This window comes from Pelecanus crispus, chromosome 17 (genome assembly GCF_030463565.1).
Source record: "Pelecanus crispus isolate bPelCri1 chromosome 17, bPelCri1.pri, whole genome shotgun sequence".
Classification (NCBI taxonomy): Eukaryota; Metazoa; Chordata; class Aves; order Pelecaniformes; family Pelecanidae; genus Pelecanus; species Pelecanus crispus.
In genome coordinates, this window is record NC_134659.1 from 1,440,772 (window position 1) to 1,466,022 (window position 25,251).

Sequence of the window (25,251 nt, forward strand, 5' to 3'; positions counted from 1 at the left end):
GCCGCCGGCTCCTGACACCTTCAGAAAGGGCCTCTGGGGTTTCATTTGTTCATTTTCATGTGAATTACCGTTCCTCGGGGGAAAGCCTCTGCTTCCACCTCCGAGAGGATTACTGCAGCCACAGGACCAAATCCCTCTGTTCATTACATCCACGTAAATCTAGAGTAAATCCTTTTAAGCCATTGGGGCCACTCTGGGCTTACCCAGACATAAATGGCCGTACTATAAATAAGACCTCAGTTTGATTAGAGAACTAAGGGCAGGAAAAAAGCACTTAAAAGCTATCCAGAGGAAATATAAACTCTCCCCCCTCCAAATAGTTACACCGATGATGATGAATTAGTCCATGAATGCCGGTCTGAGAGTGAGTCATGTTTCATAAATCAATTACGCAAAGATATTCCCCATCCTGGAGTACTCGCCCATGGCAGATTTCCACATAACACAACAGGTGAGAAGCCAGACCCGGGGGAAGGCAAAGGATGGAGCCAGGCACGCCCAGCATCTACAGCCTTCACCTGTGTGGCAAGCAAATTCCTGCCAGTCCTGACCCAGGAATCCCGGCTCCTGAGGTGGGCGACATCGCGCCGGGCGCCCTGCAGCTGCACGGCAGGAGGGGGCTCTGGTAAGGGCAATGGCCGGGGCAATAGAGGGGACGGAGAGAGCCGAGAGAGGGCTAACGGGGCTTGATTAAACCCCTCAGCCGCTCCCCACTGCCCCTGGGGGACTGCAGCAGCATCCGGAGCCGCGTGCCACGTGGCTCGGAGGAGGCACGGCACGGCACGAGCCCCCCGAGAGCTTGTGTCCCTGCCCAGAGAGAGCCCGAGCTCTGCACGCTCCTCACGCTGCTGCCACTGAACCTGTGTTTGCACAGCCATAAGGCCCCGCTGCCTCACACGGGTCTTTCTTTGGGCAGAAACCAGGCATTATCAGCTTTATTACTAGTAATAACAAAAATAACATTCCGCATACGATGAGCCTCTTTCATCTTCACAAGCTGCAGCGCAATCTTTTTGCTCTGCAGCCACCCGGCATGAAGGCGACTGTCCCCATCCAGCCCCTGCACCGCCGGGCAAGGGCGGAAGGGAGGGTGAACCCGGGTCGAGTTCGCAGAGACTTTGGAGAGGCTGAAAATAATTGTCTGACTTGAAAGGTAGCCGGGCGGAAGGAGCCAGCACTGCTATTCAGAACGTGTTAATGGGCTTTTAAATGACAACAAATGGCCATGCCTTCAGCTTGAGGTTGGATTGAGGAGGCTGCATCTTCAATCATTTGTCTAAATTTTGGATTTTCACTCAGGAAAAAGAAACACAGGTGCCTGTCGTTTGAAAGTGAGCAAATGCTTTGCAGACCTCTGTTTAAGTACCATGAACACAGCTTGTTTCCGGAGGGCTTTTTAGAGCCCAGGTGCAGTCTCTGCGTACACCTCGGTAATATTCATCTAATCGGGGACATTTGTAGGCTGAGATGCAGCTAAACATTCAAAATTAAGAACGATTCAGTGACCCCATAATAAGCACGTGTATTTATCGTGGTTGATGTTAGAGCCACGCATTTCGAGCGGTGTCCCTTCAGCCCTTGTCGGAGGCAAACGGCTACGGAGAAGCTGCTGAGTGGGGTTTCCACCCCACGTCCTCAACGCCCCTGCCCCAGGGCCGGGAAGGCCAGCAGCAGCAGCGAGCGCTGCGGGTGCCCGCGCTCCTCTCCTCCAGCGGCTGCTCGCCGGCGGAGTAACGGCACTTTCCTCCCTCTCTCTCAGAAGAGAAAGAGGCTGCTGCAAGTTGCAGTCCGCTGCAGTTAAAGAATTTGCTGGTGGTCAAAAATGAGAGCTGGGAAGAGAGCTCAGGCCCTTGGCTCTGGCGTTTCACCCTGTTCTGCCTCCCCCAGCCTTGCCATACTTAGATGCAAAATTATCAGCAGAAGAGTTTATAAAGCGCCAAAACAGTTTCTCTTACGTTGGCTAGACGATTTGTATAAATAGTGCCTCTTTAAAGAATCTCCTGCCAGCTCAACCCTCCCTTTTATCTCCCTGTGATTTATTTTATGCTATTTTTATGGGATTTTAAAACAATCTCTAATGAAGAGCAGAAGAGTCCTTGGCAGGGGTGGGTGCATGGCAGGCACCGAGCTCCGGCAGGATCCCGTGTTTGCTGCCACCTGCCAGGTGCCTGGTAACAGCCACGCAGAAAGGCTTTTAAAAAGAAATGGAGAGGTAATTTCCGCCCGTGTTACATGGGAGGTGAATGCTCAAAACCGCTGTCGCTTGACGGGTGATGTCTCTATATCGCTGTGCAACAAGTCGGAGAAGCACCTCTGGGAACAAAATATTCCAAAAAGCTGCATTTCCCAGGTGTGGCAAAGCCACTTGAAAGAGCAGAAGAAACCATCTCAGTCCTGTTCATTCTGCAAAATAAACAGGCTATCGCCATGCCAGGTAGGCTCAGATGAACAGGGAGAAATTCTGATTTACAGGAGACTGGGCAGGGACAGCCCTTGGCTGGGACGCGTGAGACGGCAGCGCTGCGATGGCACTGGCTGCGGGGGAACGGCCAGCCCGGTCCTTCGCTTTGCTAAATCGTCACTGCCGCGCAAGGGACCGACCGGGCTTTGCTCAGCTCTCTGCCACATCGGTACGGGGACCTGGGACGGCCACAAGCATCAGGGTATCTCGCCCCAGCTGCAGTTTTCCTCCCCTTCTGTCCTGGTTTCAGCTGGGACAGAGTTAATTTTCTTCCTAGTAGCAGGCACAGTGCTGTGGTTTGGATTTAGTAGGAGAAGAATGCTGATAACACGCTGATGGTTGAGTTGTTGCTCAGCACTGCTTACGCCAGTCAAGGACTTTTCAGCTTCCCCTGCTCTGCCAGGGGCACAAGAAGCTGGGAGGGGGCACAGCCAGGAGAGTTGATCCCAACTGCCCCAAGGGCTGTTCCATACCATACGGCGTCATGGGCAGTATAGAAACTGGGGGGGTTGGCCGGGGAGCAGCGATCGCTGCTGGGAACTGGCTGGGCATCGGTCGGCGGGTGGTGAGCAATTGCATTGGGCAGCACTTGCTTTGGATATTATTATTATTATTATTATTATTTTATTGTTACTATTATCATTACTATTTTACTTTATTTCAATTATTAAACTGTTCTTATCTCACCCCAGGAGTGTTTCTCTCTCCTCCGATTCTCTCCCCCATCCCACAGGGCAGGGGCAGTGAGCGACGGCTGCGTGGTGCTGAGCTGGGGCTGGGGCTGAACCCCGACACCTTCTGCCAGGTTTGTCGGAGCGTGCTGGGTGCCGGCGGAGCAGCTCTCCTGCAAACCTGCCCCACACAGAGAGCGAGGTGAAGCTCCTGCCACAGCAGCGAACGCTTCGGTGCCGGCGTCACCCAGGCTTTGCCAGGCCTGGGAGAGGTGCCAGCCGAGGAAGCAGGCAGGTTCAGGAGGATGCAGTGAGTGTTCACAGCCTCTCCGGCAGCGCAGGACCAGCACCGCGCACACGCGCCCTGCCTCACCAAACCCAGACCGAACACCAAACCTCCGTAGCCGGAGTCTGGGGGTGTCTAACGCAGGGGTAGGGGCTCTGCAGCAGCTCCCATGGTGTGTCCTCAGCTGCTGAGACCACATCGCAACGCAACAGCAAAGGCAGCGCTGCGCTTTCTGCCCGGCTTCTCCGGCATGACGTGACGTGGTGGGACAAGGACCAGCCCACTGCTGTGCGATGTGTCGCAGCGCCAAAAGTCATCTGGTGTTAATGGGGAATGGAGAGGGGGGCCAAGACTCTGGAACAGTTCTGGCTACTGCACAAATGGGGGTCAGCCGTTCGCAGCAGCCTGCAAATCCTTTTGGCCCGTAACTAAAGGGTCAGTGAAAAGAACACAGCATGACACAGTTCACTCATGGCCCCGGGAACTCTGAGAGAAAGGAACAGCCTTGAGCAGGGAGAGCTGGATAACCGGGGGAATCGCTGCTCCCACGGGCTGGGAAAGATCATTGCTGTGTGGTGAGCGGATTTGGCATCAAATGGGTCCCGTGCCAGTTGCTCTGCCCCACTGCGGCTTCACCCACTCCACAGCCATGCCCAAAGAAAACTGTAAAAAAACTCCAATTATAATGCAATTAATTTTGAAACACACAGAAATATCATTCATCCAAGCCCCTCTCCCTGCGTGCCTGCCCTGTCTGTACTTTAGGGCGTTCCAGGGGCTGACACCCAGGAGCTGTTTCAGAGCTGCAGCCGCTGCGTCCCCGCTGTCTGGTGGGCAAACCCACCGAGCCAGACTGGTTTGACAGCCCAGGCTCCCTCCTACACAGGCGCTGCGCTCCCTAACGAGCTGAGCAAGAAGAGCAAACAGATACACTCACTCCCAGGTTTCAGGAGGTTTAAAATCCGAAGCCACATAATCCAGCTGAACGAAACACAGGGAGCTCCCACACGGGGAGCATAAGTATCGTTCCAACTCTTGCTGTTTTCTGAGTCCAGGTTTCCCTTCTGGAGCAGCATCTCCCCCGGCCCAGGCGCATGGCAGTGAGAGCGGCTGGCCGTGCCCGCAGAGAGCAGTGGGGCAGCGGCTGCGGCGAGCACGCTCCTGGGGAAGGGATGCCATCCCCATACATGGAGACGGCTGCCATGGAAGAGCTTTACCGGCCCCTTGGACTTAAAAGGAGAGAAGCTCTTCCCACAGCGCGGCACAGGCTGGCAGCCTGCTCGGGAGATGTGCAAACCCGCTTGGCAGGAAACATCTCACGGCAGCCTCCCCGCTCACCCGGGGAGCGTTTGGGTGATGTTTGCTGCGATCGGCAGGTTGTCGGCGTGCCGCTCATCCCCACTGCGCTGCCCTGTGAAGCCCTGGGAGCGATGCTGTTGCTGCACTCCCACTCGCAGCGTCAAACGGCGGCGAGGAGGGACGGGCCGTCTCTGCAGGAGGTGCCCAGGTTGCCACGGATGCTCCTTGAGAAATCGGGCAAAGCCACAGTTTGCTGTCTCCCAGGAATTAAAAACCCAAGAGAACACCTGCGATGCAGGTTATCCCAGCATTGCCGTGGTCCTCATGGCATTAACGCTGTTTATCACCACCCTGACCTCTCCCACTGCCAGACCCCTGGCTAAAGCTGCCCCGGAGGGCTGCGGCCATGCGTGCCGTGGGCTACGCGTGCCGTGGGCTACGCGTGCCGGCGGCGCAGGGGTGCAGAGCAGCGATGCAGAGGGCCAGGGGTCAGCAGGAGCAGAGGCCGGGGGGCTCCCACGCTGCCGCGTGGCCGTCCACGGCTGGACACCGGCTGCCACGGGCATGGTGCATCTTGCAGCACCATCTGCTGTGCTAACCGAGTCCGGCGTTTTACACTCTCTAGCTTCACCACTCTGCTTTAAATAACATTCAGGACCAGCCAAGACTGAGACGATGCACTGCTGTTGCACTGGAGAGCAGTCAGCAGCAGACACACATTTATTTGCACCCTTTTCTGGCTTTTCAATACGCTGCGGGTGAGTCATCAGGAGAAATCCCCCGATTTCCAGCACAGTTCAAGCTCAGGGAATGGGATGTGGAAGGGAAGAAGAGCTTTCCAGACCTGTCCTCCACTGACAATTTGCTTTTGACAGTGGTTGAAATCATCTTTGGAACAAAATCTGGATTCTAAGGATGGTGAACTTTGTCTTTCAGCAAAGCTGTACGCGTGCTGGGGGCAGAGTTTTCTTCAGGTTTTCCCATCTGTGGGAAATACTGATGGCATTTTTTTAACATCACCGTTCCACCCTACCCAAGGGGGCAGGTGAAATGATGCCAAGTGGGAAGTTTCAGAAGGAAACCAAAAGGACCCTGCTCCTGTCCAGCACTTCCCAGCTCACAGCGCGCTCTGTCAACACCAGACTGACCCTTCGCTTTCCGTGGATGGGGAAACCGAGGCACAGAGCAGTGACATGACATTGGTCACCAACACCAGGCTCCAGGCTTTTATTCCAGCTCGGTATTCACCAGACCACAATCACTCTCTGTTAAACCAGATGTGACTCTGCTTCACATTCACCTCCTCTCTGCTTTGCTCTCATTTCCTTTCAAGGCAGGGAAGAGCCAGGACAGCACTCACCGCTCACCACCTCTTGGTTTATGAGCTGCTGCTTTTTTTTTCCTGTAAGCTAAACACTGAATTTTAAAGTCCCGGAAAATAAGCCCTCCTCCACACCTCCTGGCACAAGAGCAGGAGCTGCCGGAAAGTAAGGAAAGAGGACGGAGAGCGCGGTGTGTCGATGCCTCAAAGCGACGAGGCCCAGCTGCGGCCGGGGCGCACGGGCGCCGTGCGAGCACAGGCTCCGGGGGGCAGCCGGCAGCCCCGGGCGGGGTGTGCGGGCAGGGCTGCCTGCAAGGAGGCTGCCTTTTTCTCTTTACAGCCCTGCCAGAACAAAGGCGGCTCTTGCTGCTGTTGACTCACACGATAAGATCATTGTTGTGGGATTTTTTCTTTTTCCTGCATCTGTGTGTCACTTAGAAATAAAGTTTTTTCTAGAAAATCTCTTCTCCTCCCCTCCACCCGCAATGTGAAAAGGGAATCTGTGCTCAAAGCCACAGCTGAGATTGCAGATAGACCCTTCCCTTCCTGATCCTTATCTCACCAGGATGTAGGAGGATCCTTGGGGAATAGCTGGAAGCCTTTCGCTGGAGCCATCCAAGAAACTAGCAAGCTGACTACAGCCTTTAAACAGCAAATACATCAAGTGCTCGGGGACCAGCATCCGAAACGCTGTTTAACCCCACCGAGCTACGGCATCCCTGGACTCTGCCACATGGGAGCCGCCCCGGCAGCCCAACCTGCCCCGGGCTCCTCCTCCAGCCGCCTTCTCTGCCGAGCTCTGCGGGCACCGCCGCGTCAGCTAAATAACATGATCTAAAAATACACCTTTGAATCCTAATCTAAACCAAAGCCTTAAATTGCTGGCCCACAAACTTATTCCAGCGGCAACCGGCTCGCAGGCGGGTAGTTCTGTGTGGCAGCAAACCCATGGCTGAGTTTCTCTTGGGCTGCGGGCGCTCCAGGGCTGGAGCAGGGCACGGGGAGCCGGCTGGGTGCCACGCAGCAGGACTGGGAGCAAAAGGTAGCGGGAAACAACGAGGGGTCTGGTCCTTTCCTCCACCTCAGGCTGGGTCACAGCAGCACTTCTGGATGCCGCTCTGAGCTACCTCTGGGAGCTCCCACCGGCAACGCAGCTGCGGGGACAGACAGAGCCGCCCTGGGTGACCGGAGACGGCCATGGATCCATGGGTGCTGAAGCTCCCAGTGATAGCCATGAACCCAGGGGCTGACAAAGACCGTATCCTCCACCCCAGCATCCTCCTCCCACTTGTCTAGAGCAGACTGCCGAGATATCCGGCAGTCTCTGCCTTTGTGCGACGGCTGATGCCCACCTGACACCATGGAGGAACGGAAGATGCATCCTGGACCCCCGTGCAGCTGAGCCTGATCCTTCTTACTCACAGTCCCTCCTGCTGCCAGCTTTATCGGCCTGCACAAGGCAGCCTGCTTCAAATCGCAACTGGTTTTATGAAAAAATATTACCGTATGTGGCAGCAAAGGCATCCAAATGCTCCAGCCACACGGACGCAACTAGCAGGATTATACATTATGGCAGTATACATTTATACGTATACAGACGCGCACAGGCAGAGAGTATAGGCATCGGCAGAGGTAAGGGGAGGATTGTCAGCGCCGATGTACAGAGCTCTGCTGCCTGAGCTCAGCCATGTGTTTCTCTAAGCCTCTCAGCAGGAGCGCAATGCGTGCTTACGGGAGAGCAATTTGGTAGGGAAGTAAAGGAGGGAGCCCTTTGGTCAGGAGCTGGGGTTGGATGCTCGTAAGTACACAGTGAGAAGGGGAGGGCAGAGCTGGTTTCCACGCCAAAATGCTCCCTGATCCCATGCCCCGGCCCCATTTGGCTCCTCTGTGCAGGGAGTGTTTAATCACTTTGCAAGCCGTAAAAGCCTCCAGCCCGGTGTTTCCTGGCACTGGGGCTGAAGGAGGGTGGTGGGAGAGGAGCCAAGTGCCCACGGAAGGAGGATGCGGGGCTTGAGGAGGGACGCAGCACCCGCGGCCCCCCGGGCCGTCCCTGGGCTGGGGGCGAAGCCACGCTCACACAGGGCAGGGCCGGGCGGAAGGGTGCAGGCTCGTCCTCCTTTGGTGACAGAGGAGTCGCAGCAGCCCGGCAACCTGGTTCTTTCATATTTAGGCCAGGAAACAGATGCTGCCTAGCAGAGGAAGCATCTGAAGAAAATAAGTGCACCTCGTGCCTTCCCCGGCAGGAATCTGGTGGGAACAGGGGGTGCTGGGTGGGAACGCCCCAATTTGGCCCCAGTCGGGGCAGGTGCAGCTCAGCTGGGTCTGATGGCATCGCCCTCGGCTGCGTCAGTGGGGATGGGGGCTCAAAGGGCTTTTTTCCTTCAGGTCTTTTATTTCTCCTTAGAAGCACGGGGAGCCGGGGCGACGAGAGCACAGATCAGTCCTGTACCCGTTGGGCAGGCGATGGTCCCCTCCCCTCGCAGGAACAGCTGCAGCAGCCCCTTCTGCAGTCTGGCCTGGGGGTCAGGAAACGAGCTGACGAAGCATTTCTCACCTCACCTGCAGCCCAGGAAACGTGGGCTCGGTGCACCGTGCAGTCTGGGTACGAAGCGACACCCCTTCCCTCTGCTCAGCAGCAGGTTTCCAGCCCCAGGGCACAGTCCTACGCAGGCACATGGACACGGGTTTATTGAAGACAGGCGTTTTTCTGAACACTTCTCCGGTCCACAGCTGCTAAAAAGGACAGACAAAAAGAAACCCAACAGCCTGTTCCTGGGTAGGACCAGCACGTTGTGGGCGTCTTTAGACAGAGACAGTGGCCCCGTGGGAAGGCACCTGCCTTCTACAAAAAAGCTACAGGACGATCTAACGCTGTTAAATTTTATGGGCTGGTACAAACAAAACCTTGCGCAAAGGCTGTTCGTTTTCCTTCCGTTCCAAAGCACCCTTCCACAAGCGGGTGCTGCTGGCCCGTTGAGCTGGGTCAGGGTATTTTGGGACCGTGAAGCCCCCTCCTGCCAGCAGCCAGCCTCTGAGCCCCCCGCCCAGGCCTGGGTCCTCTCGACTGCGCTGCGCTGCTCCCTGCGCAACCAGCAACCTGGCAGCCGGGGCCCGGCTCCTCGTTACATCCTGTGGTACCTTAGCGCCTAGAGAGGTTTGTCCTGGGGCGGCACGCCAGAGCGCTTCTTCACAAAGAATGTAAATCTCATATAGAATCATCGAATCGTTGAGGTTGGAAAAGCCCTTTAAGATCATCCAGTCCAACCATTAACCTACACTACCAAGTCCACACTAAGCCAATCAAGGGTAGACCAGACTGAACCATGTCCCCAAGTGCCACCTCTGCCCGTTTTTTGAACACTTCCAGGGATGGGGACTCCCTCACCTCTCTGGGCAGCCTGTTCCAATGCTTGACCACCCTTTCCGTGAAGAAATTTTTCCTAATATCCAACCTAAACCTCCCCTGGCGCAGCCTGAGCCCATTTCCTCTTGTCCTATCGCTAACTACATAGGAGAAGATTTGAGAAGAGTTTCCTGAAATAGAGCTGAAAAGACAAAGCAAATACTCTTAAAGGAAGAGCCGAGGCAGAAGCAGTGCCAAAGGCCAACATCAGCCCCCGCGTCAGAGCCCACCACGCTGCGGGCTGTGGCCGGGAGCCCGGCGCTGGCTGTGGGGCTGGCCCAGCTCATCCCATCCCATCCTGGCCCAGCCCGGCTCATCCTGGCCCGGCTCATCCCATCCCATCCCATCCCATCCCATCCCATCCCATCCCATCCCATCCCGGCCCGGCTCATCCCCCGGCTGCGGAGCTCGGTGGGCAGCCCGGGGCAGGGCGCCGGGGCCCGGGGAAGCGGTGCCCCGGGAGGGTGAGGAAGACTCCGCTTCTTGTCCCTGCCGGGGCACCGGGCGAGCGGGACCGCGGGGAAGCGCTGCCACCTCCCGGCAGAGCCCCGGCGCCTCCGGCAGCGCCCGGCCCCGCTTTTGGGAACGGGGCAGAACACCCGTGCTTTTACGAACGGAGCAAAACACCCGTGCTTCTGGGAACGGGGCAAAGCACCCGTGCTTTTACGAACGGAGCAAAACACCCGTGCTTTTATGAACGGAGCAAAGCACCCGTGCTTTTTATTAACGGAGCAAAGCACCCGTGCTTCTGGGAACGGAGCAAAGCACCCGTGCTTTTACGAACGGAGCAAAACACCCGTGCTTCTGGGAACGGAGCAAAACACCCGTGCTTTTATGAACGGAGCAGAACACCCGTGCTTTTTATTAACAGAGCAAAACACCCCTAAGTGTGAGCAACACCAGGCTCTCCCCTGCACCCAGCGCTCCCCCGCCGAGCTACCCCTCTGTGCCAAACATCTCACACCTTTTGCATGGGAAACGCAAAGTTTCTCAGTTTTGGGAGCCAGCCAGGAACCTGAGCGTTGCACTGTCCAGAGCTTAACTAGCCGAACACAGACGTACACACACACAGTTGTTGCTCCAGAACGCGCCATCCGAGAAACGCGTCCTGGTGTCTGTGCCATCTTCACCCTGCTCCCGTTGCTCCCACGCTGTCCCAGGTGTTGCATCCAGCGTGGACAGAGGGAGGAGCAGGGCACAGCTCAGATGGTGCTCTCTCCCAGCTGCTCCGCTGTGTGCCCCATGCTAGAAATAACCGACTCCGACTTCTGGAGCAGGATGTAAGTCCTCAGAATGAAACTGTATGTTTCTTTGAACTTCTGTATTTTTAAGGCATAGACAACAGGGTTCATGGCTGAGTTGGCGTGAGACAGCAGGATGCCCAGGTACATCAGGGGCTGCGGGATGGCGCAGGAGGGGCAGAAGTACAAAATGCAGTTCAGGATGCCCAGAGGCAGCCAAGACACTGCAAACAAGAGGAGGATGAGGGCCAGATATTTGGCCATTTTGTATTCCTTCCCACAAACTGTTCCTCCTCCTGGAGGACTCACTGAGCTCAGGCTTAGTTTTATCCACATGATGTAGAAAATCTCAGTGTAGAGGGCACACATGATGAGCAAGGGAAGGAGAATCCAGGTGAAGAAGCTGAAATACACCACGTAATCCATTCTCATCACAGCCAGATAGTGACACTCGATGTAGCCAGCTGCAGAGCTGCCCGTGTGCCGGTTCCATCCCAGCATGGGGACCAGCCCCACCAGCATGGACACAAGCCAGCAGAGTCCCAGAATCACACAAATCCTTTTCTTTGTGATGGCTGCCTTGTACCTGGGTGGGCAGGAAGCATCAGCCATGTTAGACGCAGTTCTTCAGAAAAAAGAACTACAATATTCAGGAACTTGGGCTTTTAAGCACTCATTTCTGGTTGGCCTCAGTTGAGTTAAGCACAGTTCTGTGCAGTTGGTCCTTAGCAGCTTCTGACATTTAAAATGTATTTTGAAACTACAGGGGAACCTCCAAGTGGTCACCGATCCCTTTCAAATGAGAACCCACAGATGCCAGGTCAAAACCTTTCCTCAGAAATCCTGGTTCATTTTGACCTGCATCAGTGGAGCAGTATGGTTGTCTCCCAGGGGAAAACCTAAAGACCACCGCCTTATTCAGACTTCAAGCACATACACATTTATGAGCAACCCTTCCCTGACTCTCTGTAGCTTAAGGTTTTCAGGCATTGCTGAATTTCCAGGAGTGCCCAGACTGCTGGTGCTCCACTGCCTACACTTGGGGAACCTCTGCCTTTGTGCGAGTTTCTCTCGGAGAACTGACGATGCCCAGGAAGCCCTATGATGCTGCAAACAAGGGAGAAGGAAACTCTAAGGGAGGAGAGAAATGGGGAAAAGACGATGAGAAGGGACCTTTGCCCAGACTCACCTGGTCGGCAGCTTCACTCGCAGGTACCTGTCGACTGCGATGGCCAGGAGAGACAGGATCGAGGCATGAGAAAGGATCATCATCAGGCAGCACACGAGCAGGCAGGAGTAGAAATGGATGACGACTCCCAGGCTCACCATAACAGCCAGCGGCGTGACAAGGATCCCCATGGCAATGTCAGTGAGTGCCAGCGAAACGATGTAAAAGAAGGTGGTCTTCTGAAGAGCTGGGTTCAGCTTCACTGCCCAGATCACCAAAGCATTGCCCACCACTGCAAATATCCCAATAACAAACTCCATCGTGATATAGATCACATCCAGGCTGCCTAATGACATTTTGGACATCTGAGGCTGTTTACATCCAAAATTAAGAAATGCCGCACTGAATTCTTTTTTTTTCCCTCCAACAGCCAGGTCAGAAGGCAGCTTCCCCCCGATCTACCTTAAATTAAGTCCCTCATTCAGAATTTTGCACACTTTCTGATCTGCATACACAACTCACTCTTTGAAGATGAGCAGAGTAAATTGTCCATGAAGATCCATTTATCAGACCTTCTATAACGCACCCTGTAACAGCCGCCTTTCCGTCTCCTCAAGGTTTCAGCACATTTAGGTGTGTTTTTGTAGAAGAGTCAACTTTATATAGTGGCAGCATCATGGTATGAGCAAACCGCAGGGGCTACCTGTTGGATGTGGTAATTTTGCTAGTCTGCATTAGCCCCAAATGCACAACCTCCCCCCACGCTCTGTGCTGCCTAGCAGGGTGAATCAGCCACTGCACAGCTATAGTGCACTGCAGCGAGATGCTCCACCCTGAGCTTCTTTAAAGCCTGCTCAGTCTATACATGCAGCGCAGGTGAAGCATCAGAGAAGACAGGGCCAAGGCACCTTGAGTGACCTAGTCCCTTCCCCTGCCACAAAGGTGGCGTGCGGAGGGCAAATGTGAAGACACACAGCTGGATTTTGGATGAGCAAAAGGCGAACGGAGGGAGAAACGTTTCCTTTTGACTCTGTTACACAAGCTGCTCCCATAAGGTCCCATGCAGTACCAAGTTCTTGTTCTCAGGAGCTGCGTTTACAGCAGGCACAGGCAGCAGAGGAGGGTGGGCCCCGTTAAAGCCCCCATAACTCAGCGCTGCAGCAGCTCTCTCTACCAGACCCAGCTGGCTGCAGCCACAGGAGTAGATGACAGAAAAAGGAAGCTGGCAGCTGAGGTTGAGGGAGGAGAGGACACGGCAAGCGCAGGAAGTGGGGAGCACTCTTACCCACGCGTGACTCACAGCCAGGACACAGACATTTCCCCTGTCTGCTCAAAGCTGCACCGTGCCAGCTGCCCGCTCCTTCCCAGAGAAGTAACTCATTCAGCTTGCTAAAGCCTAGCGTACATCCCAGCTGTGACCCTGCACATGCCTCTCCTGGGATTTATCTCCTGCACCCACAGATATCCTGTGTCAGATTTGATTAGAAAACCAGCAAAGCCTAGCTCAGTTGCAGACTGGGACTGTCTATAGACAGCTCACCATTTTCCCAGCAGTAATTCTGCCAAAATGCCTTCCAGTCAGGGAGCAAGAAGCACTTACACCGATTTCTAGGAAGTGGAATTTGTCCAACTCTTTTAACAGCAGACAATAAAGAAGTCTCACTTATTTCTGGTTCTGTCTCCTCCCAGGGCTGATTTCACTTCTCCATCTGCAGTTTTGCCAGAAAGTTGGGTGGAAGAGACGGAGGACTCAGTGTCTGGGAAACCGAGTATTACCCATGTTTGTGCAAGGCTTCGTTACACTAATAGGGCTCCATCCACCTAATTGTTCGCTTGCTCTTTGCTCTCCTTCCTGGAGAGCGTGCATTTCTGTCTGCCGAAGAGCCAGGCTACCCTGCGACTCCCAGGCTGACATGAGCTCACAGGTTTGCGCCTCTTCTCAGTTTCATCTGAAACGGGAGCAGCTCCTCACTGCAGACCCACGACAAGGAGCAAGGCACCGCGCGCTGCCGGGCTCACCTGCAGCAAACAGATCGCACCTTTCACGCCCTCTCCCCGCTACTCCCCATCACCTCCCACACCTTTCCTCAGTCTGTCTTCCATAAACGAAGCATAGGAAAGTATGCCACTCTCTGACCATGGCTTGGCTGGTCGTCATACTGATTTCTAGCAGAAATGAGGGGCCTCGCTGAAAATGTCACCTGCATTATGAGCGTTCTTGTCAGACTAAGAAAGCTCCAAGTAAAGAGCGTTTTTTTGGCCACCTCGGGGCCTTAACTGAAATGGTATACCCTGAATTAAATCAAGTATATTTAATAAAAACCCCTTCTAGTGTCCCCTGAACAGTCTCATTTCCGATAGTGCTGCAGCATGATTATCTAGCCTGATAAGCAGACAGCTTTGCACAGTCAATTCTGGTTACAGTTCTCCCACTTATAAAACCGTGGCTTGGAAGAGGAAGCAAAGTATTTGTTTATAGCTTGCCAGTCAGCGGGCTCGTGGAAGCTTTTCCATTTTTTCCTTCAAGAAGGGATGCTGTGAGCTTCAGGAGATGTGTTCAGAGGCGGGAACGTTTCCTGGATGCTAAGGCACTCACAGCTCTGTGGAAGGGCAACAGCTGATTTGCTGCCTGAATGCTGAGGACGTGAAATACTGGAAGAGGTTTGCATGCCGGAGAGTCGCTGGAACAACTGAGCACCAGACACCGAGGACGAGTCCCACACACGGTCATCGACGCCCATGCTCCCTTCTGCAGCTCAAGCCAGGGTGGGAGCGACTCCAGCAACTCGCCATGCCAAACGAGAGCCTGGTGCTGAGCAGCCTGGATGGGATTTACATCGGTACCGAGTGCTTGGTTGCTTTGTTTGCCACCTTGGGTAACATCCTGGTCATCTGGGTGGTGAAGCTGAACTTGACGTTTCAGAACACGACTCTGTACTTCATCGTTTCCCTGGCACTGGCTGATATCGCGGTGGGGATCCTCGTCATGCCCCTGGCCGTCGTGGTGAGTCTGGGCATCAGCGTCCACTTCTACAGCTGCCTATTTATGTGCTGCCTGATGGTGGTTTTCACTAACGCTTCCATCCTCTCCCTCCTGGCCATCGCCATCGACAGGTACCTGCGAGTGAAGCTGCCAACCAGGTGAGCCCTGGACCACCACGGGCCCCTCTGCTCGCCCCGCTCCTGCCAGCTTTCCCCCACCCAGCCTCTGCCCCACGGGTGCCACCTCCTCTCTCCTCCTTAACTTGGCCCTTTTCTGACAAATATTTACTCTAAGCGCATGCTTGCGCATGGAGAAAATACCTGTGCCCAAAGCCCACCCGAGACAAGCTATCTAGCGCAGGGACCACCTCTGCAGTTAATAATGCAGCGTGGACAGAGCCCAGGGGTGTTCGTGCAGGGCTCCGTGCTATTCTGAACAGAATTTGGCCACAGGATGAGTCTGTGGTCAAACAGCCAAATTCTTCAGCTGTTCTGTTAATTGTGCAGGGTGCTGAGAGTACTATAGATATCTCTGGGTTTCTGAGGCTACTCTTTTAAATAAAATTCCTTTCAGAGTTTGCTGAAAATACAAAAGAAGTAACAGACTTATTAGGAGCTAACTTAAGAAGTCATTCACTTTTCATATTTGAATGGAAAAGTACACAAGCTAGAAATGCAAAGCATAACCTCAAGCATGAAAGAAGTCATATTTTTTATGGGAAAAGGACCTATAAAATTGAAGCGTGAAAGACCAGTTTGGTCCTATAAATGGCATAAACCAAATGTAAAGAGTAAGGTACACCCAAGAAGCTGAGAAATAAGATAGGACTGTTAATAGTAGAAAAGCAGTATCTAGGCAAGAGGAGCACTAAGATCATAGCGAAAGGAGAAACACAATAGCTGAAACCACCCAGTTACGAAGAGGGGAAGTTAAGCATCATTCTTCTTATGGGTGCTGCAAAGTAACTGTTACAAATGAAGAGTTAGGGCCTGTGTCAAAATAAGATTTGGTGTGTCCACCCCCCAAAAAAAGTTAATGCTCCATTTTGTGACAAGGAACCTGTCGTATTTGAACATGCAAGTTTTTGAAACCATCCTTAACTATTTCAAACACTTCTGTTTAACATGACCTGGGTTTTCTTCCCCAACAGATATAAAATAATCACTACAGAGAGAAGAGTGTGGTGGGCACTGGGTTTGTGCTGGTCTGTGTCCCTGCTGGTAGGATTAGTCCCCATGTTTGGATGGAACAAGAAAGAATCAAGCAGCTCTGACTTCCTCAGGTGTCAATTTGCCTCTGTGATGAGGATGGATTACATGGTATATTTTGGCTTCTTCACATGCACCCTTGTCCCTCTGCTCATCATGTGTGCTATGTACATTGAAATCTTTTACATCATCCGGAGAAAGCTAAGACAAGGTACAGCCAATGTGAGAGGGGCAGGAGTGTTTTATGGACAGGAGTTCAAGACAGCCAAATCTCTAGCACTTGTTCTCTTCCTGTTTGCAATATCCTGGTTGCCTCTGTGCATTATAAACTGCATTTCCTATTTTTATCCTGAGTGTGAGATCCCCCGTTATTTGATGTACTTGGCAATCCTGTTATCCCATGCCAATTCTGCTATGAACCCCATTGTCTATGCTTGCAAGATAAAGAAGTTCAAAACCACGTACCTTTTAATTTTAAGGACCTATATCCTGTGCAAAAAACCAGACCCAGTTCTTACAGAGCAAACAACAGACCAACAGTCATAAGTGAGGAGTGAATGTTGGCATGCCAGTATATACCAGACCGTTGACAAACACTTTGCTTTGTTAAGAAACTGATGGGAAAATGTGTGCTCTGTTTTGTCTACTCCTGCTCTCGCACAAACTGTTTTATGATAAGGGCCGGCTCCTCTCACTCAACCTGATGCACATTTGACATTAAGCCCAAAAGGATCATTTATGATCTTCCACATTATTGTACCCCACAGAATTCTGCTTGGTGGTCGCTGTACCAAGGCAAGCATCTTCATTTAACAGGACCTTCCAGTTTTTATTTATTGGCTTGAGCGTTATTTGGTAGACCAGCGACCCGAAGCACTGTTAACAAGGCAGACTTGTTGCTCCTAGTTCCCCAGCTTGGATCCATGGCCAGCTGGTTAAAACCAGTGCTTGTTCATGTCTAGTTTTAACTCAAGACTGAGAAGTCATTTTGTTATCATTTTGATTTCTCTTTCTGCCCAGCTATAGGCCCTTTGCTTACACACAGCCAGACTTGCCCCGACTGTTTTTTTTTTTGACAGTAGCACCTGTCCAATAAGACTATAGCATCTCCTGCGACACCTCCACCGCGGATGGCCTGCAACGTGAAACTACCCTCACCCGCTGCTGATGCTCCTGCTGCTGACCATCTCGGCTGAAAGGCCAGGAGCTGCACTGACTTTGGTGGCCCTCCTCTTCTTTGGGGGAGATCCTGTCAGCGCGAGACTTTCATTGCTTTTAAATCAAGACAGTGCTCACCCCAGAAGCATGCAAAATTGACCTCATAGGGCACCAGAACCGCCAAACACACTGAAGCCATTCATTAATGAGATATGCTGGGGACAGAGGAGCGTGCCAGGAAGAGATGACTGTCAAAAAATAAACTAATGATATCTTTAAGTTCTTCCCTTCTCCCCCAGCTAGTTACCAAGGATAGAACCGACTATCTCTAAACCAAAGATGCATTTTCCTAATTTGTTACTAAAACCTATTAATTTTGGGGATTCTTCCTGCACGGCGTATTCCCATGCTTAATTCTCCCTACAATCACAAACTGCTTTCCTAACACCTGATTTAAATGTAATTTGCTGCAAGTCTCCTCTGTAAACCTGAAGAACAGTTGCTCTTTTTGTAGCAACCTGTAACAGACCTGAAGACTACTCTAAAGGTGTATGTAAATATACCTTTATCTGTAGATGTCTTTGTATTAAATTGTTTCAAGATACAGAAGAGATACTTAAGAGAAATTTTGTCCACTGTTGTTTTTTTTTACATAAGGATTGGTTGGGTCCACTGAAAAATGGGATAAATGAATTCTTTGTTGTTGGCAATACAGCAGCTCGCAATCCAGGCATGTCCTCGCTGACTATTCTTACACCCTTTGTCTTCTCTATCAATTTAGACTAAATTTGAGTCTGGTCAGCTTGTGATGTGTCAGTGTTGTCACATTTTCATGAATAATAATAAAAATTGGATGGATTTTATATTAATTCAGCCTGCTCATCTCCCACGACAATCAAAAAAGCAGCCTGCGTGAAATCTCCACGCCATTTTAGTCAGTGTCCTGACTAGGACAGCACAGAAATTGCAGTACGTATTACACAACAGCACACACAGCCTGTTTTTAGGGAACATGGGCGAAGTTAAAAGTAGGTCACTAAAGGCCAGGCTCTTTTTTCACCACCTTTAAATAATAAAAGTGGTCTAGAAAAAGCAGAAAAGAGAGCACATCATTCTGTTAGTTATCTCAGAAAGCGTTGGCGTCTGCTCCTTTAGCTGAGATCAGACATCTCAATTTATTATCTGATGTAACCCTTGTCACAGGCCAAAGCTTGTCCCTGTTACACAGTTCAGCTCTATTAATAGACAGGCCAGAGAAGGAAGTCACTGCATAAGCACATCAGAATTTTGCTACATGATCTGTCATTATCGGTTGATAGAACTGATTGCTTTCAGCAGAAAAATAGGTCCCACCTAAAGAGCAGAAAATTATTCGTAAGAATGACGCACAGCAAACTGCCTATGCATTTCTGAGAAATTGAGAAAAGAGGGAGCAGCACCACACCAAATTCCTAGCAGGCTGCCTGACAAACTCCAAGAGAACGAGGCGTAAGGACAGGGAGAAAGAACAGAAACAGAGAGGACCGAGAGCAGCGGAAGCCGTCCTGCCTTCTGAAAGCAAGCTGCAAAGGAGAGCGGGCTCAGCAAGCTGGCTGACCCTGCTCAGCCCCCCGAGAGGGAACCCCAGGCAAGAGCTCACCTTTTAGCGACGGAACAAGGCGCTCGCACAGCTGGGCCCAGCCTCTCTGCAAAAGGCAGCCAGAGGAGCAGCTGCCCCGCTGCGGGAGAGGGCTCTTCAGCTGGCTTCTGCCGGCGGTGGTGCTGGTGGAAAGCCTTCGTGCAGGCGTAGTAGGGCCCTGGTTCTCACTTCCAGCAGTTACTCTGGGAATAGTTGTGGCTTTGGCCCCAGCCAGATATCAAACAGGCTGAATGCTGCTTAAACTAGATGTGAAGATGCGTGAAGGCACATGCCAGCAGTCCACGTGTAGACAAATATCACTCAGGGAGAGCAAAGGATTTAGCTCTCCTGTGAGAGCTGACTCATCGCTGGCCGAGGGAAATGCAGCCTGACAGTCGCATCAACATCATCGCCATAGCTCTAGTAATCCATCCTTTTAACATTGCAACCAGATGTCCATTCCAAAATGCCAGGGAATATCATAGGCCACTACTGTCCGTGCATCCTTCAAAGCACCATGTAACCCATGAGCCGTTTGCACCCACCCTCCCGGGGCCAGACAATTTGTGCTGGACTTTCCCATACCAGACAAATTCCTTGCACATTCCTGCTGTGAAAGCTTGTCTTTAGGGAGCCCGCAAGTGCAAACACCTCTAGCAGAAACCTACCGAAACACTGAAAATGGGAGAGCCAGAATAGCAAAACAGAGGACACAAATCCCTCCTCTATTCTGATTAGCAGATACAGTTGTCCCAAATTCCTCTGTCTATAAACCAAAGAGTTGGCTGCTGGCTACCATTAAAAGCTGTGTATGACTATACAGAGCTCTTGGCATGGGAAAGGGAGAGACAGGCGGATGCTCTGGGATGAGCCTGGGACTCATTAGCAGCCATGCAACAAACAGGTTCTCCGCCACCCTCCATCTCCAAAGGCTGTACCACACGGGGCTCTCTAGGTAAGCACGCAAAATTAGCGCACTGCGGTTGGCAACATTTCACAAAGTACAAGAAATGGTTGTATGAAAACCCCAACATCCTAGCTGGTCTCGGGGCAGTGAGTCACATTTTCTTGCACTTTTAAATGCAGGATCTAACAGTATCTAAAGCAAGAAGGCAGCATTCTTGTTGGTATGGTGAAGTAACATTTGTGCAAGCCAGATAAATTTTCAGACATTCTTATTTCTCAGTTGCTGTCAGGCAGCAGACTAACATTGCTATTAATTTTAAACAAAAAAATAATTGTGAACCAACTACAATCATCCCTCACGAACCTCTCAGCAGCTGCACATTTTGAGGAGTAATATGGTATTTTCTCTATTAAATCGCACTTGAAACTGCCATGACTGGGATGAGAGCAGATTCAGCAAAACAAAGACCGCAAGTTCTACTCCTAGCCCTGTAAAACAGTCAGCAGCCTTACCCACAACATCTCTCAAGCCAGACTCCAGAACGTAACAGTGTTTGTGCACCTGCTTTTCAGTGGTCCCCTGGACTTCCACCAGCTCTTGCAGTCACGAAGGCAGGACAACCCAAGGGAGCTGGCAGAGGCAGAGCCACTGCTCTGCTAACTGCTCGTTGGGAAGACATCAAACGCACCACATCTAAGCGGAGCTACATCCAGCGGCCCGCCTGCGGCTCCGTGCTGCCACCAGGCAGCGTGTCCAGCCTCGCTCGTCTGAAGCCTCTCAGACGTCCAGCTTGCTGTCTTCAGCTGCAGCGCACAGGAGGCTGCAGGAGCCGAGGCACTTGTCCTGCCTAAGAGATTCCTCTACAGAGGTGTTCACAACAGCACGCACGCGATCACCTGCATTCTCAGAAAAGGGAAGTACCTGCCGGAATCTGACACTCTCTGGTGACCAGAAACAAGGAGGCTTCTGAAGCCAGAGGGCGGAGGCAGCAGGAAACTTAGCTGCAGTTGAGCCTTGCAGGAGAAGCAGTGTACAACAGATGGACATCGCTGTCCTTCCTCGGACACCGGGCCTCCCAAACGTGGGCGCAGGAACATGCAGGGAAGCTTCTCTGTGGCTGCTGAAGCTGAGTCACTAGCAGCAACTTTATTCCCCAGTTTATGAAAAGGGGATGATTTTTAACTTTTTACAATGTATTTCAAACACTCTGGGTAGCAACACATGAATTAACATTTCCAGAAATTTTGACTGTTACACTGTGATTGAAGCAGACATTTGCATACAAACATTTCGTTATCATCACTTCAATAAGCAGAAAATAACTAATCAGAGCACCTGGCAATCAAAAAACAAGAAAAATGCTACAGTCAGTGACAGAAGAGGGAAACTTAAGGGCACAGACATGAATAGATGCAGAGTAACATTTCTGGTTTTCAGTTCTCTTTGGTAGTTCAAAGCAATAGTAAACACACAAATGGAAACTTTACAAATGCATTGTAAGGACTCACTGAGATTCCTACAGGTGAGGAAATATGGTATAAGAAGCAATTTGTCCACAACTGTTGGCAAGCAGTTTGGAATAGGAACCATTAGTTTCCCCCTTATAACTATAAAATGAGCTGATGTTACATACAGCAGCGCTGGCATTTCTCAGAGTGCTACAGGCCTTGATATAAAGTTCTGGTAGCATTTGATGTGCAGAAAGTGCAAGCATCTTCATTTCACTTCATTGTCACACACCCACTGGTGTCCGACTCCGCTGGAAGACCACACTGGTGTAGGCAACCTCATTCTGGGGATTTGAAAGAAGCCGCAAACATTAGAAAGCATGCAGGCATCACATCTGAGCACAAACTTCTGGTGTTTCATTTGTCCTCAACGCTACACACCACAAGCAGTCACGGTCTGTCCCTGCACATGGGAAATTAGTAAACGCTATGCTGGATCAGACCAGTTGTTAGTCTAGCTCAGGATCCTGGGTCAGCTCTGCATTGGGGCTTCCAAAGAACCAATATCATGAAGGAAAACTGCAGAAATGCTTGCGCTTTAAAAAGATTTTCCCCTAACCTGCCTAATTAGCCGTTTAATTTAGCCCCAGAAGCCTTGAAATATGTGGGGAATATGGCATTTGAGCCCTATGAAAACCGAGGAGGAGTATCTTTCCTCCTACTGTCCAGGTACCTCCTCAGGTAACTCCCTGCAACTACAAGCACGGGCTGAAGCCTTGGATGCACAAAAGAAAGCGCTTTTCCTTAGTCAAAGGAACTGTCAACGAACACTTGACTCTTGCAAGAGCAAACCCCTCTTCTCACCCCCCAAATTAATATTTACTATTCTATCAAGAATCTGAAGTCTCTGCATAAAGTATTAGAATAGTTGTGACCTTTACCTCGGTGTTCTTAGCAGATTCCTCGCTCACTGTCTGGGAGGGAACTTGCTCTTGTAAATTTTGGTGGGATCTCTTACACTCTAGGAAGGAGAGAGATACCGGTCTCAGCTGTCTCAGCTGTCTACTCCATCTGCTGTCTGCTAATTGGAGACAGCAGCACAAGAGAGGAGCAAGAGTGTGGTGACAGAGCGGCACCAGAGTGCATGGCTTCGATGGAGCTCGTAAACTCGGTCACAGACCTTCACTGCAAAGCGAGCAGTTCGGCAGCCCAGGCAGGAGGGTAGCCCAAGTCCCTGCCCACCTGCTGGAAGTGGCTACGATGAAAGCGACTGACGAGTTTGGCGAGAACGCTGTGTGGCCAGCATTAGGATGAAAAAAGACAAACCAAAGCAAACACAACCAAGAGAAACCACCACAACTTATCGGTGCTACAGTTACTTCTGTGAAAACAGCCCCTGGGATGAATCATGAGGAGTTACTGCCAGGAATGACCTGTTCATCAATACATTAATTATTCAAGGGAGACATAATTTGAGCCTTTCAAAGTAATCTCTGTAGAAGTTACTTTGAACACCTAGTGCTGCCAGATGCAGCCCAAAGAGCGTGGAAACTTCGCACCATCCATGTTTAGATGTGCAGCACAAGATGTTAAGCACTTCTCTGCCACCAGATCTGGATCGTCGTGCTGCCGTTACTCCCGCTACTGTGCCACTTACTTCTTATGAAGAGGTAGACAACTGCAAAAACCAGAACAGTTGACAGGATGCCAGAGATAAAGGCTAGCAACAGGTAGAGCATTTCATGGCTGTTGATAAACAGAAAACAGTGTCAGAATCCCTAGTTTTAACAGAGGTGTTAAGAATCAGTAGTGCTCAAATTCACCAAACTTCATGAAATGTAATACATCACTTATCCCAAGCTCCATGAGATTAAAAGGTGAGTATCTGCATTAAGCATCGCTATGAATTAAATATCTAGTGCACAGACTAGGAAATTCTAAGCAACCTTTTAAAATCTCAAGACGTAAAATGCATTACATGTAACTCCCCCCTTACAGGAGTCGTCTGCAGTCTCAGGGAACTCTGTGTTTCAAGTCAGAAAATAAAGGTAGAGCATTTACTTATCAATCCAGCATTTGACTTCTGGAGCTTTTAAGTTGGTCGCAGAGGTATATACAGTAGTAGTATGTACAGTAGTAGTATGTACAGTGACAGTAGTGGAAGTGGGTTGTGCTGTTGTAACTGGAACTGAATAGGAAAAAAAAAAATATCAAAAACTGGTTTTAAAACATGTTAATTTCTCCAGTAATATTACAAGCAACAAGAACTACATGGAGGCATGAGCCTATTCAAGTAAGTATTATCGTAAGTATAACATTTCTCTATCAGAGGGATGAAAGTAGAAACACCAGACAGAAAAATGTAGTTATTCATACTATTACTGTCCCACAGCAGCCTTTGGCAGCCATGCAGTTCTTTCCCAAACACATACATCTGCTGCTAAGCTACCCCTCCGGCAGCCCTTTTTGAGTCAGGACAGTATCAGCTTAGTCAAGAATACTGCATCTAAGAAAATTCCGTAAAGAAGAAAATACCTGTCTTTGATTTTGAGGAACCACCTCCCATTCTCTCCAAACACTAATGAACAGTAAGAGAAGCTAAAAAAAGGGGGGGGGGGAATAGTTATATTTATATACATGTAGATACACACACACGACAGCAAAACCAACCTGTCACCCTCTTCTAACTCACAGACTTCAGTTTTTCTCAATTTTCAGACATCTTACACAAGCTAGCACAAAGCCACAGCAGCAAACCCAGCAACTACTCAGCATGAATCCTACTTCTCAGTGTCTTGTTCCTCCACTTGCATGTTCGCTACTCTTATATGAACATGCTGCCTTCTTTTGAAAGGATTGAGTGTATTTAATAAAAAAGCACCCACAGCATTATTTCTGCAGCAGCTAGAACTGAGTGAACTGTATGAACATTTCCATAATCAGAAGCAGCTTTGAAAAAAAGCCTCTAAGTTTTTCTTTCTCAAGTTACGTTGACTTTTTCCACCCAAGCAGGAACGATAACTTTCTTCTCAAATTTGGTGGTGGAATCGTAAAGATAGGGAAATACCTACAAAATTCCTACCCTGGTGTTTCTCACTATATGGCTTGCAAACCGCACAGTGCGAACAACATGTATTGCCAACAACGACGCAAAAGTAAACATCCTGTTCTCCGTCGCCATCATCTTTTTCTACTGCATGCCCGTCATTGCCCACGTTCCAGGAGTCAAACAGTTAACACCTCCCAGTTTCCTACACAAAGTCTAAAAGCGCGTTGTGTTGGCAGTAATAAAAGTAAGGACAGCTCCATCTTACCTCGCACCATAGAACTGCTGCCCACCTGCTGGCAGAAAACTCCTGAAGCGTTTGCAGAGCAGTTTAACTGCTTGCTTTGCAAAACAGATCTCTGTCAAAATAGTTAAAGCTCAAGTGTCATTCAGATGTGGGTTACACAAATGTGGAAGTTGAGCAACTTCAGTTTTTTGTTATTCAAAAACCCAGGAAACTATGAAAAACACCTGCACTCTCAGGAACTGTTCATCTAAAAAAGTCAGTCAGCTTCAGCTTAAGTTAACTTACTTTTAAGTAAGGTTCTTACCTCTAAAGAACACCTTGTTTTGCTGAACTGTTGCACTGAAAAGTGAAGAAAACTGTGCTATTTTACTAACTCCACTAAAAATAAGCATTTCCCTACTGTAATACCAATCCATACAAAAGAGGCACGTAAGCACACCCTACTCTGCTTACTGATTTACTAAATAAATTACTTCTCAACACAGAAAGGACGAGATCACATACAGGTAACTGCTTTGGTCAGCTGGGACATTTGAGATAATCACAAAATCCTTCAGGGAAAAAGTTTCCTATAAAAAGAAAATGAACAGGCTTATACTGTGTATTATCATAATACACGTAAAACTGTTTTCCTTGTTACACAAGAGAAAAACCCAACTTTTTGTTTCTATGAAAATCCAGAAAAAAACCACCCTCTAGAATAAACTTACCCATTTCACCGTTTTAAACTTAATACTGGCGAGTTCAGTTGAAGCTATGTTTTTTGGTAGCTTTTGATACATTTCC

At 50.4% G+C, this 25,251-nt stretch overlaps 3 protein-coding genes across 3 annotated transcripts; 1 reads left to right on the forward strand and 2 right to left on the reverse strand.

Annotated features, from left to right (window-relative positions):
- Positions 1 to 10,643: 10,643 nt before the first annotated feature.
- Positions 10,644 to 12,206, reverse strand: LOC104027875 (adenosine receptor A3). The gene is made up of 2 exons (XM_009478743.2): positions 11,872 to 12,206; positions 10,644 to 11,268 (listed from the first exon to the last, which is right to left on the reverse strand). Exons 1-2 carry the CDS (start codon positions 12,204 to 12,206, stop codon positions 10,644 to 10,646), a joined length of 960 nt encoding a protein of 319 aa, XP_009477018.2.
- A 2,435-nt stretch (positions 12,207 to 14,641) lies between these two features.
- On the forward strand, positions 14,642 to 16,587 carry LOC104026087 (adenosine receptor A3). The gene is made up of 2 exons (XM_009478745.2): positions 14,642 to 14,991; positions 15,984 to 16,587. The coding sequence occupies exons 1-2, from the start codon at positions 14,642 to 14,644 to the stop codon at positions 16,585 to 16,587; spliced, it is 954 nt and encodes a 317-aa protein (XP_009477020.1).
- Positions 16,588 to 20,994: 4,407 nt separating this feature from the next.
- On the reverse strand, positions 20,995 to 24,569 carry C17H1orf162 (chromosome 17 C1orf162 homolog). The gene is made up of 6 exons (XM_075722244.1): positions 24,487 to 24,569; positions 23,708 to 23,770; positions 23,234 to 23,360; positions 22,830 to 22,918; positions 22,114 to 22,193; positions 20,995 to 21,516 (listed from the first exon to the last, which is right to left on the reverse strand). The coding sequence occupies exons 2-6, from the start codon at positions 23,736 to 23,738 to the stop codon at positions 21,457 to 21,459; spliced, it is 387 nt and encodes a 128-aa protein (XP_075578359.1). The 5' UTR covers positions 23,739 to 23,770; positions 24,487 to 24,569; the 3' UTR covers positions 20,995 to 21,456.
- Between the last annotated feature and the right edge of the window lie 682 nt (positions 24,570 to 25,251).

Coding starts and splice junctions, on each gene's coding strand:
- C17H1orf162 (XM_075722244.1), bottom strand. CDS start 23,738: ATGGGAGGTGGTTCCTCAAAATCAAAGACAG. Junction 23,361..23,707: donor TTCCTCAAAATCAAAGACAG/GTATTTTCTTCT, acceptor TTTCCTATTCAG/TTCCAGTTACAACAGCACAA. Junction 22,919..23,233: donor GTCAAATGCTGGATTGATAA/GTAAATGCTCTA, acceptor GTTTATCAACAG/CCATGAAATGCTCTACCTGT.
- LOC104026087 (XM_009478745.2), top strand. CDS start 14,642: ATGCCAAACGAGAGCCTGGTGCTGAGCAGCCTGGATGGGATTTACATC. Junction 14,992..15,983: donor CGAGTGAAGCTGCCAACCAG/GTGAGCCCTGGA, acceptor CTTCCCCAACAG/ATATAAAATAATCACTACAG.
- LOC104027875 (XM_009478743.2), bottom strand. CDS start 12,206: ATGTCATTAGGCAGCCTGGATGTGATCTATATCACGATGGAGTTTGTT. Junction 11,269..11,871: donor CGAGTGAAGCTGCCGACCAG/GTGAGTCTGGGC, acceptor CTGCCCACCCAG/GTACAAGGCAGCCATCACAA.